Source organism: Halichoeres trimaculatus, unplaced genomic scaffold, assembly GCF_033239565.1.
Source record: "Halichoeres trimaculatus isolate MK-OKI-2021-1 unplaced genomic scaffold, fHalTri1.1 fHalTri1_scaffold_15, whole genome shotgun sequence".
NCBI lineage: Eukaryota > Metazoa > Chordata > Actinopteri > Labriformes > Labridae > Halichoeres > Halichoeres trimaculatus.
The window spans coordinates 4,638,261-4,656,141 of record NW_027437193.1 but is presented as its reverse complement, the minus strand read 5'-3'; the positions used below and the strand labels follow the sequence as shown (position 1 = coordinate 4,656,141).

Genomic DNA, 17,881 nt, shown 5'->3' with positions numbered 1-17,881 from the left:
TTGTTGTGTTTTTTTAATGTATATAAATAAATAAACGAGTCCAGCTGCTCCCTGACCCCTCAGATATGAATGACATCCCACTCATCCACCCAGCACGTCATAAAGCATGTGGCAGCCAATCACATTCCAGGAAAAGGGGCGCTGCTTCCTGACGAGCAGTGGCGTCATCCAATCAGAGTTTTACAACAGGCATGTGTTCCCGCCTTTATTCTTCGTGTAGCCAATCAGAAGCGAGCAGTAATTACTAATTCATTACATTGCAAAGGGGAGTGACGCAGTTATTGTAGATCTATAGCTACTCCATGCTTTTTTAGATGACCTGAAATAACTCTTTTTATTCCAAACAATCGGGCGTTTAAGTGTACACAAACCGAGTGGAGAGGAGGGATTTCTGCCGGCATTCAGAGGCTGTATGTGGAACATCTTCGCTCCTTGAATTTGGATGCCATTCCGGTTGGAGGTTGCGGTAGACCCCGAGGACTAGATGCGATAACCAGGACGAGATATGCCGCAGCCGAAATCACGAAAAATCGCCATCCTCGGGTACAGATCCGTAGGTGAGTCCCCACGAAGAGGCTGTGGAGCTTTAATCACACCTTAAAGGCCTGAGATGAGCCGCAGAGGCTTCATTTGAGCGGCCTTTCTCGTCAATGTGAATCCATCATGGGAGGTTTACGCCTCCTGTAATAGACTTAAATTGTAGGGAGTAGGATCTGTCACGCAGCATCGTAGCGCGTGCGAGTGAGCGCCGCCAGGTGAGACGCGTGGCCTTGTTGGGTTTTAGCATCAGGCCTTATCCCCATCGCAGGGAGAGGTGTTTTAACGCAGTGAAAGTGTTTCCCATCATTGACCCTCACCCTGGAGGCGTTATTAGTGCCATGCTGTGAGCAGGCCTGGAGCTGGAGCGCTGCATTTGACGCATTACTGTGCGCTTTATTTGATCGTATTTGTAACCGGAGCAGCGCAGTTTGGACGAGGATGCTGGGGATGGCAAGATGGCACACACAGATAGCACGGCTGGAGGCCCAGAGAGCATACCAGCATCCAGTCCCCCTGTAGTAGCTAACACACACTGACATATCCAATCCTACAGCTATAGGGTTTGATTATAGCTAATGTTAGCATGCTGTAACCTTTATTTTTAACATTATGCTAGCAAAACATGCAGCTACTCTGAGTTTTTTTGCTAGTGTAATGTTATTGCCTTATTTATACATTAACACACTTTACAGTTTATGATTTTGGTTTTTAAAATGTGGAACTTACGGAAGCATATTGCATTCACTTGAAGGAAAAAAAAAAACTCAGGTTTTTCAGAGTAATTTATTCTTCGGTTTGTTTTTGTTATAATTTTTTCTGCTATTCTGATTAATATTTTTTTTGGTTTGTTTTTTTGTTATAATAATTATATTGTTTTTTTTGTTATAATTATTATTTGTTTATTTGTTATAATTATTTTATGAGTAATTTTTGTGGTAATTAATTTTGTTTTTCTGATTAATATTTTTGTATTGGTTTGTTTTTTGTTATAATTATTTCTGTTTTATGAGTAATTTTTTGTGGTCATTAATTTTGTTTTTCTGATTAATATTTTTTTTTTGGTTTGTTTTTTGTTATAATTTTTTCTGTTTTTAGGAGTAAATTTTTTCCTGAGGTATCGAGCTACTTTCAAATCCCGCGAGAACCTCCAACCTGCTGTTTTTCGTGGTAATTTTTTCCTCCTGTTTTTATGAGTTTTTTTTTCCCTGAAGTATCAAGCCTCTTCGGAAAAAAAATTACAGGGGGGAAAAATTACCATGAAAAACAGAAAAAATTATAACAAAAAATAAACCAATAAAAAAATATTAATCAGAAAAACAAATGTAATTACCACAAAAAAATTACTCATAAAAACAGAAATAATTATAACAAAAAAAACCAATATAATTATTATAACAAAAAACAAACCAAAAAAAATATTAATCAGAATAGCAGAAAAAATTATAACAAAAACAAACCAAAGAATAAATTACTCTGAAAAACCTGAGTAGTTTTTTTTTCTTCAAGTGAATGCAATACTAATTTAATTAATGATTGTTATTATTTTTTTAAAATATATTTCATGTATTATTTTTTCAAGTTTTTACCAGTATGAGCTCAATTTATATGAAATATTTATTTTTAATCCCTGTGTTTCCTTCAGCTGGTTTACTTAACTTTATTGATTTATTTGACAGGGACCATGTACAAATACATTAATCTTTCAAAAGAAAAGATGCTTTGTACCAAATTTAGCAAATGCCAATTCCCATCTGCAGTCCCTGGGCAGGTTCACTACAATCACAATGCAATTATATAACTGTTTATGTTAAAAACTATTACAAAACACAATACATTAGCTCATTTAAAATTAATATACATCAGTGTCAAATCCTATATACAAAATCAACCGGACTGATACTGACACAGTTGGTTATCAAGAATATATTTCTTTAGATTTCTAAAAAAAAATGTTTAAATCTACAGAACATTTCAGACTGTCTGGGAGCTGATTCCACTGTTTAATGGTTTTGAATGAAAAAGCTGTTTGAGCAAAGGCAGAGGATTTTGATATGCTTCTCAAAACTTAAAGTTTGGTCCTAATGGACGCCTGAATACTCCAAATCTGTTGCAATGCTTGTTTTTTTCTCCATTGACAAAAATGTCAGGCATTTTCTTGGGTTTGTGTGATTTTGTGATTTTGTTAAAGGCTATAAGAGGAGTATGAAATAAAAAAATAACCAAGTTATAGGGGTAGCCTTCACTTTTACACCTGTAAAAGCACCACTGGTCCAACTTTCACGGTAAACATGAATCACATGTGTTAAAAACTGGTTGTTTCATTCATCTCTCGTCATGTAACAGCTCTGTATTTACCGTATCTCTATCTGTTTTGCAGGAAAGTCCTCCTTGACGATCCAGTTCGTGGAGGGACAGTTTGTTGACTCCTATGACCCAACAATAGAAAACAGTAAGTTCATCTCAGGCTGTTTTAATAGAAAACTGGTGGATATGATACTGGAATGCATCAAAAGTTCATGACATTATCAAGGCAAGGCTTTCCTCATCTGCGGTGAAACATTGTGTACAAACTCTGACAAAATACCTCAGCACATCAGTATTGATTCCATCTTTGTGGAGCAACGTATAGACTGTACCACCCGAGGTCGGCTTACGTGATATTTCAATCACAAGCTTTCTTTAGCAGATGGAGTCGCCTTGGAGAAGCGGTTGAATAGTTGTTGTCGCATGACCTTAGTATGGAATTGAGGTCACATGATAGCAGCTGCTTGTATGTGATGATTTTCGTGAGAGTGTTAACATGCAGCGAGCAACTTTTTCCATCAGGGCCTCAACAAATTGATAAAATATGTGTTTTTTAAATGATTGTTTCACTGGAACACTAAAATTCCTCTCATCTACACTTAAAGATACAAGATCAACTTTACTAAAAATAATTAAAACAAAAAAAATATTACAGATATAAACTGCCTTTAAAACTAAATAAAAGAAATCTGAATAATTAACTTTAATTCAAGATGATCAGGCATAGTACAAACAGAGGCTCAGATGAGTTATACACAACGTGATGTGGCTCAGGTGTAAACAATGAGGGTGGGGACAACAATCACAAAGGGCGAGAGACACATCAGGACAAGAAGTGAAGTTTTCTGAAACTAGAGGAGAGACGTTACTACAAAATAAAACAGGACAAACTAAAGTTTGTGAACCTGACAGGGCAGTGGACAGAGCAGGAAACAGGGTGAGAGTGGGAAGAGGCCACAGGTTGGACTCCAATGTAGGCTTACCTGATGGGGCACCTGACCTTACAGCTTGGCCACACTGACAGCCAATAAAAATGTATTTTTGATATAAAGTAGAGAAAAGCTTCAGGTCCTAACAGTTAAATGAGCAGACTTTTAAAGCAGCAAATATTGTTTATTAAATAACTGATTATCCTTGCACACTGTAAGCCCGAGTTTTAAATCTAGTTAAAAACTCAAGTAGAATGTGCATGAATTTATGAGTTTGCATATTTCATCATTGTCTGTTAACTCACTCTATTTTAAGTTTTAGTCTTGGCCACACCCCTTTTATTAAAAAACAACAACAAAGGAAAGTGTTTTTAACTTTAAATTGGCGTGTTTTACTCACCAAAATAACTGAAAGCTCTAAGTTGACTGAAAATGTATTTAAAAAAAGTTTTGTTTAGTTTACTGGGAGTCTGCAGGGAGGTGTAGTGGTTATCATACAGTAGTGCTTCACTACCAAGACGGCTGCTGGTTCAATTCCCTGGCTGGACAAGTGCCTCCCACAGGCCTAAAACATGCTAATTAGGCCACTTTTTTTTGCATAAACTGCCTTTAAATGTGAGTTTGTGTAGAAATGTTTGTCTCTAAATTTTAGCCCAGTGATTGGCTGGCAACACACACACCCACATTACACCCAAGTACAGTTGGGATAGGCTTCAGCCCCATACGGCCTTGTTAGGGAAAAGCGCTAAGCTAAGCTATAGCTAGTTGGGTATTAATTTATCCTTTTAAATATTTGTTTTTTATTCTACTTATTCATTCATTTTTTTAGCGCTCTTAAGATTTTTAGAGAACATTACACATGTGTCATTACTTTCTTTTTGGAAACAGCCACTTTACTAGATCTAGGAAAGTAGACTGAACTTACCCAGCTCAATCTAGTTTGCATGCACAGCATCAGTCTGATATTGCATTCGTGTGTTTATATTTTCACATTTGACTCTTTTGAGACCACATGACTTAAACTGAACTGTACTGAACTCGTATTCCGCATTTTGCTTTGTTTGCTCATTTCTTACTTTTATTTTAATATTATTATTTTTTAATTAATCTTGCTTTTTTGAAGTGTGTTTGTTGTCAAGACAGTTTAATTTAATGAAATCTATTTTCCTGTGCTCATACTGTCACACACACCTGGGTTTTAGGTCTTTAGCTAAGTGTTTGAGCAATGAGTTCATTTGAGGTGGAACCTGATTGGCTAGTCAAAATTCCTCAACTGTGATTGGCTGTTTGCCAGGTCAGAGGCGGGACTTCAGTAGAAATCAACTGTTTGGCCCTGTTCCCTTTGGTCAGTCTTTTAAATTGTGACTCTGGATGCACATTTGATTCAGAATCAGTGAATAATTCAGCTTTAAAGGATTTAAGTGTTTCCACTGATGAGTTATGGCTCAAATTTAGAAAAGTATTCCCAGGAATATAACATTAAGGCACCTAAAAGGTAAATAAACACAGTTTGTTCTAGGACAGTTATGCAAGCCTCTGAGAACGCACTATACTTATACACGCAGTAAAAATCAGGGCTTGGTTTCAACTTTCCTTTAGACTCACTTTGCAGAAAGAGGAGCTCTTTCTCAAACTGAGCCTATAGCGTACCAATTTCCAACATCAGCATGCAATCAGTGCATCGCTACATGAGTTTTCCATCAAGATGAGTCTCAGTAAAAAATATTTTATTTAAGGAATAGTAATCATAAAGCGGATTGGTTCCCAGCAGGCTGTCCTGCTCCTTCTAAACTATCTGATTTTACTCCTTAAAACACGAAAACCAGCGCTCGTCTTGTCCCTAGCTGACTGTACATGTAACATAAGTTTGCTCATCCTCGAGGAAATCTTTCTTGAAGCTACTTAAGCAGACAGTTGTGGTGTAGGAGAGAACATGGAGTAATTCACCATCATCCTAAACACACACACACACACTCCCAGACACTCTGGAGATTTGACTCTTAACTTCCCCTGTAGGCTGTTTTTCCCGACATGTTCGCTCACATATCACCCTGCTTTTCTCCGCTGTGTGGTCTGCTGCGTCTATAAATAACGTCTGGATGGTTAACATATAGTGAGGTGTCAGCGTTATCAGCGTGGAGCTGCAGGCAGAGCGATGCAGAGCGGCCTGCTGTAGATAATATGACCCATCTCCCGGCAGATATTGACATTTTTGTGCTGAATGAACTCGGTGGCACGGAAAAGGATCCATAACGGGCTGCGTCTTCTGTGTCTTGAGATTTGCAGACTGAGAGTGTGGCGGTGTAATGAAGACGCAGTGGACTGTATAGTACAGTATGCAGAGATAAACCTGGATGTTTCATTTATGATGTGTCTTTTCTTCTTCCTGCAGCATTTACTAAAATGATCACAATAAACGGACAGGACTACCATCTTCAGCTGGTAGATACAGCCGGACAGGTATGACTCACTCCGCTCCTGTCTCTTCTGATTTTTATGTAAATTCCTCTTCCTATGATTGTGCTTTTTCACTACTTTGGCGTTAATTCTGCTTCATTAATTAGACAGAGTGACATTTAATTCCCTTTCTTCCAGCTTTGCATATTAATTGCCTTAAAATTTCTGCCTCTGCAGGATGAGTACTCCATCTTCCCACAGACCTACTCCATAGATATCAACGGTTACATTCTGGTCTATTCAGTCACGTCTAATAAAAGGTGATTTCCCTCCTTATGGAAAAAACCGTGCATGAATTAAACGCTGGAAAAAGTTCATGGACGATGAAGAACAAACTTTCCTTTGTGTGTCTTGCAGCTTTGAAGTTGTACAAGTAATCCATGAAAAATTATTGGACATGGTGGGAAAAGTTCAGTAAGTACTTCTTCCTCCTTCCTGACTTCTTCTTCTTCTTCTTCTCCTCTTGAACCGTGCCTTTCTAAGATGGATCTAATCCATCATGCCAATTTGACAATGTGCTGTTTACTCTCCTCCTCGCAGAGTTCCAATTATGCTCGTCGGGAACAAGAACGACCTACATATGGAGCGGTACGTCTGAGCACACACTTAATTTTCTAGGTCCACTGGAGTCCGTTAGGTATACACATGGGACAGAAGTCGGTGTATTAAAGGCACAGTGCGGACTTTATGAGTCATCTTGAAATATTTTCACTTTTATATCTTTGCCTGTTCATAATCCATGATTTAAAATTAGATTATCAGCAACAAAACTGGTTATTTCTCAGTATCTGTGGTTGGGTCAGAACTTCTCAAGAGAACAGAAATGTATTTATGGATTTCTTAGATTAATTTTGTAGCAATGGTGAATACTGGAGCTGGACTTTTGTAAAGAAAAGGGACATCAGAGCAGAAGAAAGCCCAGTTATTCTGCAGTAGCCTGTAGCCTGTTCAAACCCTACACTGTATAATAAATGGACACAGTCTCCATGATGTCAGATGACAGATCTGTTTCTGATCCTTACTCTGGAAAAAGAGCTGAACAATTTATCGAATTGCAACTGACACTGCCGTTTAAAGAAATGCAGCTTTCAAATCTCAAAGGCTTAAAAAAAAAGGGAAAATGCTTCATGTACACAGACCTGGAGGAAATATAGTAACTTGAACTCCGTGCTCCTTAAAACCAGCAAACGTCAATATGCTGGTTGAATGATTGTGGCTGGCAGAGCCATACCCCTTGTTCACTTTATTCTGTTTGGCTTATTATTACTACTGACAACTGAAACTCAGTGAAATTTCAGTGTTGCTTTTTCTTTTTCAATGAAATTGTGCAGGAAAAAATTGTTCAAATGTTGACAGTATCCTTTGTCATGTTAGTCATACTAAAGAATGACTTAGGCCCCGTTTACACGGAGACTCCCGCAACGATTCTTCCTTTGCGTTTTCAAAAGCCACCCGCGTTTACATGAGGATGGCGTGAAAACGATCCGCGTTCATACGACTCCAGGAGGACAAGTCTCCTCTACGGTTCTTTCTTTTTCTGCAGTTTTGTTGTGTGAGACGGTCGGCAATCCAACCATAACGCGCATTACCGCCACCTACTGGCTCAACTGGAAATGTGGCTGAGCGCGGAGCCTTCACCTAAAACTGCGAGTGCGCATGCGGTGACGTCAGCGTTTCACCCTGAGACGCTCCGCTCTGTGTTTACACGAAGCTGGATGGAGGAGCGGATTCAGATCTTTCCACTCTGGGGAGCGTTTTCAAAAGTTTGCGTTTTCACTGAAAACGCAACGTGGTCTCGTCTAAACGGAAGGCCAAAACGCAACAAAATGTTTGCGGAATTGACCGTTTTCGGCGTCGTGTAAACGGGGCCTTATAGCTTGTGTCTAGTGAACAATGCAGAAGATACAGGCCCCCCCCCCCAAAAAAAAGAAAAAATAATGTATAAATAAATGAAATTACATGCTAAATCATGATCCCAACATTGGTCAAGAAAAATTGCAGTAACATTATTTTCCAAAATCATTCAGCCCTACTCTGGAGGCAAATTATTGGCAGGAGCCATGTCAGAAATGGGGCGGGCTTTGAGCCTCAACAGCAACATCCATAGGGAGCCCACCTGTCAAACAGCCGAGCTCCGCCTTTGACTGGACAAACTAGTCAGTGTAATATCTTTTAATCAACTAAATCATAAAAAATTTCACACCTACAGTAAGCACCGATGGAGAAATTAGATAACCAGACTGAAGCCATTGTTTTTAAACTAGGCTGTAAACATCCTCTTTTTATGGCTAGGTTTGTGCTTGTGGTTCCCAGTCCCAATGAACTGCAGTTTTAACACTGCGTCTTATTTGTACTCAGAACTGGGAAGTCGGGAGTGAGATTGATGTCACCTTTGAGTTCAGCGTTCCAGTTGCCAGTCGGAAAAACATACCTTAACAGCAGTATTTCTGTATATAAACATTGAATAATACTATGTATACAGCTGATTTATTGGGACCAACACTAGTCAGAAATTCTAAAATAAACAGAATATAACAGGAGCTTAATTAATGTTTACCCCCAAACTCGGAATTTCCTACTGGGAACTCATCCACTTACATGTTGGAAATTCCAACTTTTGAGGGGTGTTTCAGCTGGTAGGATGTAACCAGGATTCCCAACAATAGCGCTACATAACGAAAAATAAATGCATTACTTTGACGCTTTGCATCCTGGTAAAAGTTGCCTTGAACAAAGAAAAGTTGTGTTCAAAAGGTCTGCTCTCCAAAACAAATGCACGCTTTAACAAGTCATGTCCTTCCTTATGGAAACAGAATCTACATCCTGGAAAAACATGACAGATTCTGACCACAGGTGTCACTACAACCAGTGTCAAACTGATTGTCCCCACTGAGACTTGAGTTATGGTTTGAAAGTGTTTATATTTTCTGTAAAATATCAATGATTTTGATTCTAACTGACTGTGTTCCTGTGTGTGTGTGTATTTTCTGTAGAGTAATCAGTTGTGAAGAAGGAAAAGCACTAGCTGAATCCTGGAACGCTGCCTTCATGGAGTCTTCAGCTAAAGAGAACCAGGTAAGAGCCTGGAAGACGTCCCGTAAGCACCAAGAACCAAACATTTCATGGCCTGTTGTCCCAAAGACGCCCAGGTTGAGGGTCTAACTCTGCAAGTCGTTTGTTGATAGTCATGATTTTTTCATTGCAAACGAGTCCTACTCCATCTGTGGGAAGAAACGTAGGCGCCTGCAGCAAACTGAAGTCTCTGAACTTCCCGAGCATCTGCTGAGGACACGACAGCAGCTGACTGAACAGATTAGTTCACAGAGAAAGGGACAGGAGGAGTAGGCTGGTACACACGCTCCAGAAGACTTCAATGAAACAAATGAAATCAGCTGAATGAAAACTGAAGTGGCAGCTAAAAGTCAGTGCAGCACATTTCACAGCGCTAACACAACACACAGCGATACTGAAGACAGAGGATCACTCTCAGAGGTTTGCAGTGTTTACTGGGACGGTGGAGTAGCATTGTTGGTGTTTGGCTATGATGCTTTTTGGTTAATAATCATGTTAAAGGTGTATTTAGAGGAAGCATACAACACAAATGTCAGTGACTCTTCAAATTCTGTTACAGCTGTTGTTTTTACAAAACTACTTTTCGAGCTAAACAAAGCTTAACTCGATTGATGTTTCCACTTCATGTCCATGTGTCCGGCCTCTAGGACAGCACTCATAATGGCACGCAAATGTCCATGGGCTCATGTTCTTTTTCTCTAACAACTTTTTCAGCTTCCCCTGTAACTATGTCTTCATTTTTCTCACACTTTTGAGTTTTTCAGCCTTTTCTCGTATGTGTCCTTCCAAACCGTTTTCTTCTAAATGTGAATTGAAAGCTCTCCAAAAGAGGAAATCCTTGAATCATTCTAGTAGCTCTAAGATTGCTCTACTGCTCGTCTTTGCCAACTTATCTAGAGTCTCATTTTGACCAGTGTCGGAGGCCATTTTGGGGTTTTTGACTTCACAATAGTATAGATAGCTGAGTAAGAAAGGATGCTATCAGGCTGCAGTGGCAAGTTTTCCCTCAGCTGTGCCGTGATCCCAACTTGAAAAGGAACAATAAGCTACCCAAGGTAGACTGGATTTCACTCATGAAGCATGACAAGTTAGATTCTTCCTAGATTTGTCTTTAACTACAGTTTAAAATTGTTTTCCTTACTAATAGCTGAACCTATTATCTTTAATGTTTAGAATCCCGAGTTTAATACTAAATAAGGTTTTGCTTTGCTTCAACTGAAAGAATAATTTCAAATTGAACACATTTTTATTCATTGATGATTTCTTTACGTATTTTTAGTATTTAATCACGGCATCATCGCGCCATCTACCATTACTGTGTTTGTTAAAAGGTGAAGATTCTTTCCAGCTGCTTCTTTGGTTTTTGCAGTTTTATTGTGTCTACACAGCTTTGCTATTTTAAGTTCGGAGCCTTTAAGGGAGCACGCTTTCCCTCTTGGCAGTTGAATGTTCCTCACCTGCTTCAGGTGCGTGAAGTAAATTTAGGTCCAACCCTGCCAGAAGGAAACCTGCGCTTTTAAGCGATGAGAAGACGCTGATTATTTATCTGTTTATTTTTTGAATATCTGGTTTCTTCCCTAGTAAACAACATTATGTGTGATGATTAATATTTACTCATTTTGTTTATTTACATAACACTTTATCTGATCTTTTTTATCTTTATTCCACCAAAACTGACTGAATTAAAAAAACTTTTATTTTATCTTTTATTTTATTGTTTTTTTAATTTTTTATTATTTTTAATTCATTATTTTTTTATTTATTTTTATTATTTTATATATATTTTATATATTTTTTTTCATTTCCTGAATTTTCCACTGGGGATAAATAAAGTATTTTTTATTTTATTCTACTTTTAGAAAGGGTTTAAAGGCTATTTTTTAAAAGTCATTTAAATCTCCTGAAAACTTGTAGTTTGACTCGTCATGTAGATTTAGTTGTGTAGTTCCTGGAAGTTTTGGGTCTAAATGTCAGAATGTCTTACTTATTCAGTTTTTCTTTTAAAAATACTGAGATTGAGAGCATATTGAACATCTTTACTAACCCCTTATAAAAGAGGGGGTATTATTCTTTGTAAATCCCTAATGTTCTCTAAGTTTCCATTTAGTAGCTTTGAACGCTTGAAGAACTCCCAGTTTTCTCTCTCTGGTGTTGCGGAAACTTCTTATTTTACTGAAAAATGGAAATAAAATTTTTTTTAGCTGCTGCCTCTTTAAAGTTTCCCCGCTTTTTTCTGATTGGCCAGCCTTCTGGAGGCCTGCCAGGGGTGGAGCTATTGGCAGACCTTGGTGTTTGAGGCCCGTAACGGATTTTTATGTGATGACCTCATTCTTTTAATAAGTCCTGTATGGATCTCTACATCCATGTTTATGACATGAGAAAACAGAATACCCCCTCTTTAAATATTGTTAATGCCCTGCTTTAATTGTCAGTTTACTTCCTTTTAACTTCCCAGTTAACATTAAAAAAACAAGCTACTTAACAACAAGCTGTTCATCATTTAGCAGCAGCTATATTTCACCTCTCAAACTTTCTTACAATGACTCAGAGGTTTAGATTTAAGGTGGGGCTCAGAGTCTGCAAACTGGAACTACAAGAAAACCGAAACAGGAGCAACAGGAGTGACTGCTCTGAACCCTGCGCTCCTCTTCTGGTGAAGGATAGATTAAAGTTTCATCCTCAGGGAGTCTGCTAGAATTCAAGCCGGTGAACCGTCCTGTCTGACTGCCGTCATCACTCAAATACTTCTGTTGTGCCTGAAGCCAGGGAGGCTCCAGCATGGCTGAGATATGTGACAGCGTTTGTGTGTTTGTCTGTCTCTTAGACGGCTGTGGAGGTTTTCCGGAGGATGATCCTGGAGGCTGAGAAGATGGACGGCGGCGTGCAGCCGGGAAAAACCTCCTGCTCCATGATGTAGAGCCGCCCAATCAACACACAGGACACTGCACTGGGAAATCCCGTTACTTGAAGGCTAGCTGCCAGTTCTCCTCCACCTCAGCTGACTCCACCCCCAGGGTCCTAAATATCCAATACTGTCTATTTATGGCTCTGACTCCACTGTTATTTATCAGTATTCCCTTTTGTCATCCTCGTTTTTCTTTTTGTGTTTGATAAGAAAAAAAAAGAAGGATGAGTGGTGGTTCCTGTGTCTTACATTCTCCCACAATCCACCTCTCCTCCTCCTCCATCTCTGTGCTCGGCACTGATGCAAAACACAGAACATCGTTCAGGTGTATCAGAAAAAATGCTTCCCTGTGCTCGGTGGTGACGACAGCCGTAACCAAGGCCGGAGATGGTAGCAGCTTGATGCATCTTATAGCTTCTCATTACGCAGCTCCCATATATAGGCTACGAGCCCTTTGCTGTTTAAATAAGAGATAAGAGAAATGTCACGTCTGCCATGCACACGCTCTGAGAACGGATAAATAATTAAATAAATACGGACGTTTCTTCTGATACATCCTCGGCTGTTTGGTCAGCTCTTTTTCTACTTCCTTTCCACGCAGTGCCCACTCCTCTGTCCCTGGGTTTGTTTTCATAGCGGTTACTGTCAGCCAAAAAAAAAAAAAAACATCAAATAAAAATATCTGCATCCATTTTCTAATGTTGAAAATGTTGTACAAATGTTTTTGATTGTAATCATTAAAGCAAAAAGTGGTTATGTAACGCTGGGCTGAGTGTGGATCAATACGACTTGGGACTTCTTTTGGATCCTGTACAGATATTTCACATAAAATCAATAGATGCACAATTTGAATGCAGGAAATAATAAATGAGAAGTGTGCAAAGACTTGCTTGTATTCTCTGAAGCTTTTCCACCTTTGTGCTGCTGCAGATCAAGTCGATTATGCTGGTTTATTAATTCCCCAAAGCGCTTTTCTTTCCATTAGCTTTCCACAGCTCTGAGGGATCGCTTCAGTGAGCACAGATACCTTCATGGAAATCTTTTCCACTACCTTCTTTGAGGCTCTACAACAGACAATAAGTCCTTTGCTGTTCAAAATTTATGTTTTTAACTTTATGAAGTTTTTAAATTTGGAATAATAGTTGGATACCTACTGACCACAACCATTTTGTTGAAATTTTACTTGAAGAATAATAGCACCCAGATTTGTACAACCTGCCACTCCCAACTTATTTCTGCACGATTCAATTTTTATCTTGGGAAAAAAATATTATCCCTAAAGGTAAGTAAATGGCTTCAAACAAACCCTCATAATGCTTTAGTTATTTACCTGAACCTCATCAAAGTAGCAGGTTGCACCACTCTATTAATGCCATGGACTGTAATGTCAATAACACCCTGAAAGTTTCAGCCTGCTCTCTTTTATAGTTTTAAAGATATTACAACTTTTAGTGCAATAAACTGTTAAATGCAGTCTAAAATGGACATAAAAAAGCTCAAATTGTCTGTTTTTTTTTTTTTTTTCAAAAATATATTTAGTTTTCACTTCTTAACTTGTTTAACTTTTCTTCTTATCTTTCACTGAGGTTAAAAGTAGAGTCTAAAGGGTTTTCCTAAAAAAGTAAAATAACTTTTACAGGAATAATCCTGCTCAATCGTCACTTCTTGGCCTCTCTATACTTATGTCTCAGTGTCTGTGTTGACTCTGCCTGTTTGTTAATGTTTTTGTTGTCTGGACGTTCCTGGGCGGAGCGCATGCGTGATTACATCAGCCAATCACAGCGCGGTCAGTGCGCGAGTGACTTTGCCTGTAGATTGGCGAGTGGGAGAAGCTAATTAGAGCAGCTACGACAGCGGATGTAGCACGGAGCAAGAAAGCTACAACCAAAGTGAAACAAAACTCCAAACAGATAAAGCTTTTTCCTAAACGAGGTTGAAGGTGAAGCTTGGCTCGAAGTTTACTCACTTTCAGGAACTTGGAGAGCAGCACAGGACAAAGAGCGACGCGAGTTAGCTTTCTGCTAACCAGGTATGTGTTGGATAAACCAATGGTTAGCTTGTGCTAACCATATACTGTATAAAATATGGACGCCACATCACCCGTCTGTCCCTGACACTTAAAATGAAACCAATCCGTGGACGCAGCCACATTCTTTATGACGCCAGTTGTGAGTTTCATTTCAAGCAGCTATAGGGCACTCGTCAGTCACGTGAGCTGAGCTGTGCCTCTGATTGGAAAATCAAACGATCCTAATAACTTCTAAACCGCTGAGTCAGAAAAAAAATGTTGACATTATGATGGTACTTTTTTATTAGTTTCAGTTGTCTGAGTGACCCAACTTAATGTTTAATTCTAAAATGAGACGTTAGCATGACTGTAGCCTGTTTTTCTTAAGAAAAACACCACATTGTGGCATCTTTTTGAATCATCTAAAGGGTTAGGAGTCTCTCCATTGTATTTTGACAAACTAGGCCCCACAAAGCTAGAAACAGCCCTGCCAGGAAGTTCCTCTGACGTATGACCTTCTGCACCTTCCTCGCTTTTATCATGCAAGCAGTTTGTTGGCCAATTATTGGCAGTTGTGCGTGCAACCATCATTACAGCTAATTCCACATTTTTACATTATGACTGATGATTCTGTTTGTGTATTGACTGGACGTGCATACAGGCACAGGCGTTCAAAGAAAAACGAACAGAAACACCTTCTCAATCTTTTATTTTAGCTGTTTTAATTTCATTCCTGATGACAGGAGGATCTACTTTTCACTGCCTCTCTTTAAACACCTATCTTAAACTTTTTGTACAGATGTTTAAAAGGTGTTGCACATGTCTGTAGTACAGCATTTAACATCCATCCATGTGTTTGTCTGCGCATTCCTACACTCCTCCAGCGTTGTGCATTCCTGGTATGAGATATCTATGATAGTAAAAAGAGAAGAACTGGTGAGGAAATTTAAACACCACAGCATTAAGGAGGTGAAGCTTTTCACATGTTGACATCATTCACTGACACCCGACAGACTGATTCCCACTGTTTCTGCTTCGTGAGCATGCAGAAGTCTTTTTTTTTAAATTGGTGGCAAAAAATACTGATGAAAACAATTTTTATGTAGATGAAAAGCACACTATCTCCACAGGGGGTGCCAGCATCAACAGAAACAGTTCTGATGATACTCACTGGGTTCTGACATGAAGCTGTTAGCAATACAGGCTTTTTTCTCAGGGCTACACTTCTCCACGGATGGCGTACAGGATTCAAAAGGTCCTTGAGGGATGCAGTGGTGACATCTCAGTGCGTTACCTAGAAATCAAAAACAGCATTTGAGCTTTTAGTGATTCATTTCCTCTCTCGAGTTAAAATTTGTGAATGTCTGGATGAATCCTCTGTCCTTCTTTGATGTTTCCAGGAGTCTGGTGCCCTTAGCTATGGCTGTTTACAAAATCATCTACTGTGTGAGTTGTACACACTGATTTGGACTAAGTGTAGTTTATTGTAGCAGGAAATTCAGTTATATGTTTGGCGTCAAGGCTCCAGCCTCATTTCTCCTTAAGGATAAATTTAGATGGAGTCACTGAGGAGTGATGTGCAAAACATATTGAGCAGTGGGGACGAAAAAACATAAAGCAATACAAACTGAGGGCAGGAGAGGTATTGGCTGGCAGAGGGGGAAATGGGAGATTCCAGTTCAAATAGACCACCAAATTGAGAGGCAGAGGATGTGATTGGAAGATGGTTATGACGAGCGGGACATGTGATATTTGCTCAAGACGTCTGCTTCGCCTCATATGTTGCACAAGTCTACCTCGTTTATGGTTTCCCACTATGCTCACATTCTTCTTTTCCCTTTTTATAGCGGTTGACACTCAGTTTAGGGCAATGGTTCCCAAACTCAAGCTCCCCCTGGTGGCTGGCTGCAGTACAGGTCAAAAAATCCATCTCTCCTGTCATTCCAGATGGGCTGTGGTCAAACTTAAAAAAAAATTAATACACCTCGTAGAAATGTTTCTCACGTCCCATTCTTATGGTGATTTGAAGATATCATTTGGCTGCCTTGTAATCAAGTCCTCTTTTCTTGTGAAATGTTTCGTTTTTAGTAGTTTAATGAGGTTAAAAACAAGGTGTTATGCCACGTTTAACGATGATTGACAGCTGCCATTCTCGTGTATTTTTTCAGGGATTGTAAAATATGTCAGGAGGTAGAGTCAAGAAGTGATGGAAAGAAAAGAAAATATTATATTTGTCACCCAGCTCCACTCAGATTTTCCCAGAATCCCTCAACGTCTCTTCTGCACAGACTCTGGCTGCACAACTGCTACAATGGCTGCGCCTGTGACGGGGGAATTTTAGCATCAAAACCGTACAATGATAAATCGCAAAACCACGCTTTCCACTCTATAAACAGACTATGGTCGCACCCCCAATGCCCAAAACATAAAAAAAGAAAAGATGTAGTTTTTATAGCCACATATACGGTATAAAGTTTAATGAAATAGGCTAATGTTAGCACAGAATAGAATGTACAAAAACGGGCCCAATGATCTCTCACATTAGAAAGGTTGGGGAGAATAACAATAAGTATCAATATAATAATGAAAATAATAATATTTGAAAGTCAAGCATGGTCGCCAAGCGATGAATAGCAGTCATTACTGTGTAACAAAAATTCACAGTTAAATATTTAAACTGTTAACCCCCATTAAAACATGTTTAAATTATTTATTTGATTATTTATGTATTTATTTAATGGTACAATATTAATAAATAATGGTGCTCGGCTGCCATTACACTTGCGTTGACAACTCCTAGCAGCAGCTCGCACTCCACACTTTGGAAATCCCTGCTTTAGGGCATATTACCACCTCCTACTGGGAAAAGTTAGCATTACAACTGAAATACATCGACATGGTCCGTGAGACTTTCCCCTCCCATTTCTTATTTTTGTGTTTTTAAACTCTTGTTAAAGACTTTTGAAGACATAAACATGCAAAAAGGAAATTCTTTCAGTTAATCAACTTGTCTTAAAATTTTGTTCAGGTGTGTGTTTGTAGTAGGCAGTAAGTAAGTTCTTTTTTTTTTTTTTTTTTTTTTTTTTTTTTTATAATTGTTTTTATTGAACATTTTGAACATTTTGTACAAAGCAGAGCATCAAAAATATATAAATAAGACAATTACATAAAATATATATATATATATAAATGTGTACTACTGTTAATATTAAGGGTCTTTTGGCCAAGCTAATAACAGCAAGCCAGATCGCAATCTTTGTGCTGAGGAGTAGTCCAAATAGTCCAAAAATGGGTCCCAGGTCTTATAAAATTTATAAGGTTTATCCTTCAACAAAGTGGAAAAAGCTTCCATTGGAATAACAGCAATGACAGTTTGCAGCCACTGATGTGGGGAGGGTGCTTCATCGGAGATCCATTGTGCCATTATACATTTTCGTGCGCAGTGTAATAGTATGTGCAGAAGATCTTTCTCCGAGAATCGTGCGGGCAAATCGTCCTCAAGGCCAAGGAGACAAGTCCGGGGTCCCAAATTCAATTGACACTTGAATATGGCACAAAGCTTATTAATAACTGATGTCCAAAATTGCAAAATAAGTGGGCAACTCCATAAGTAAGTAAGTTCTTGTTCTTTTACCTTTAAAACAAATTGATAATGGAGAAACAGAC

The 17,881-nt window shown here is 38.8% G+C and overlaps 1 protein-coding gene across 1 annotated transcript; it reads left to right on the top strand.

The window, feature by feature from the left end:
- Positions 1 to 246: 246 nt before the first annotated feature.
- On the top strand, positions 247 to 12,968 carry rheb (Ras homolog, mTORC1 binding). Its single transcript, XM_074687834.1, has 8 exons — positions 247 to 557; positions 2,918 to 2,989; positions 6,166 to 6,233; positions 6,408 to 6,490; positions 6,588 to 6,644; positions 6,771 to 6,818; positions 9,224 to 9,305; positions 12,127 to 12,968. The coding sequence occupies exons 1-8, from the start codon at positions 506 to 508 to the stop codon at positions 12,217 to 12,219; spliced, it is 555 nt and encodes a 184-aa protein (XP_074543935.1). The 5' UTR covers positions 247 to 505; the 3' UTR covers positions 12,220 to 12,968.
- Positions 12,969 to 17,881: the final 4,913 nt, after the last annotated feature.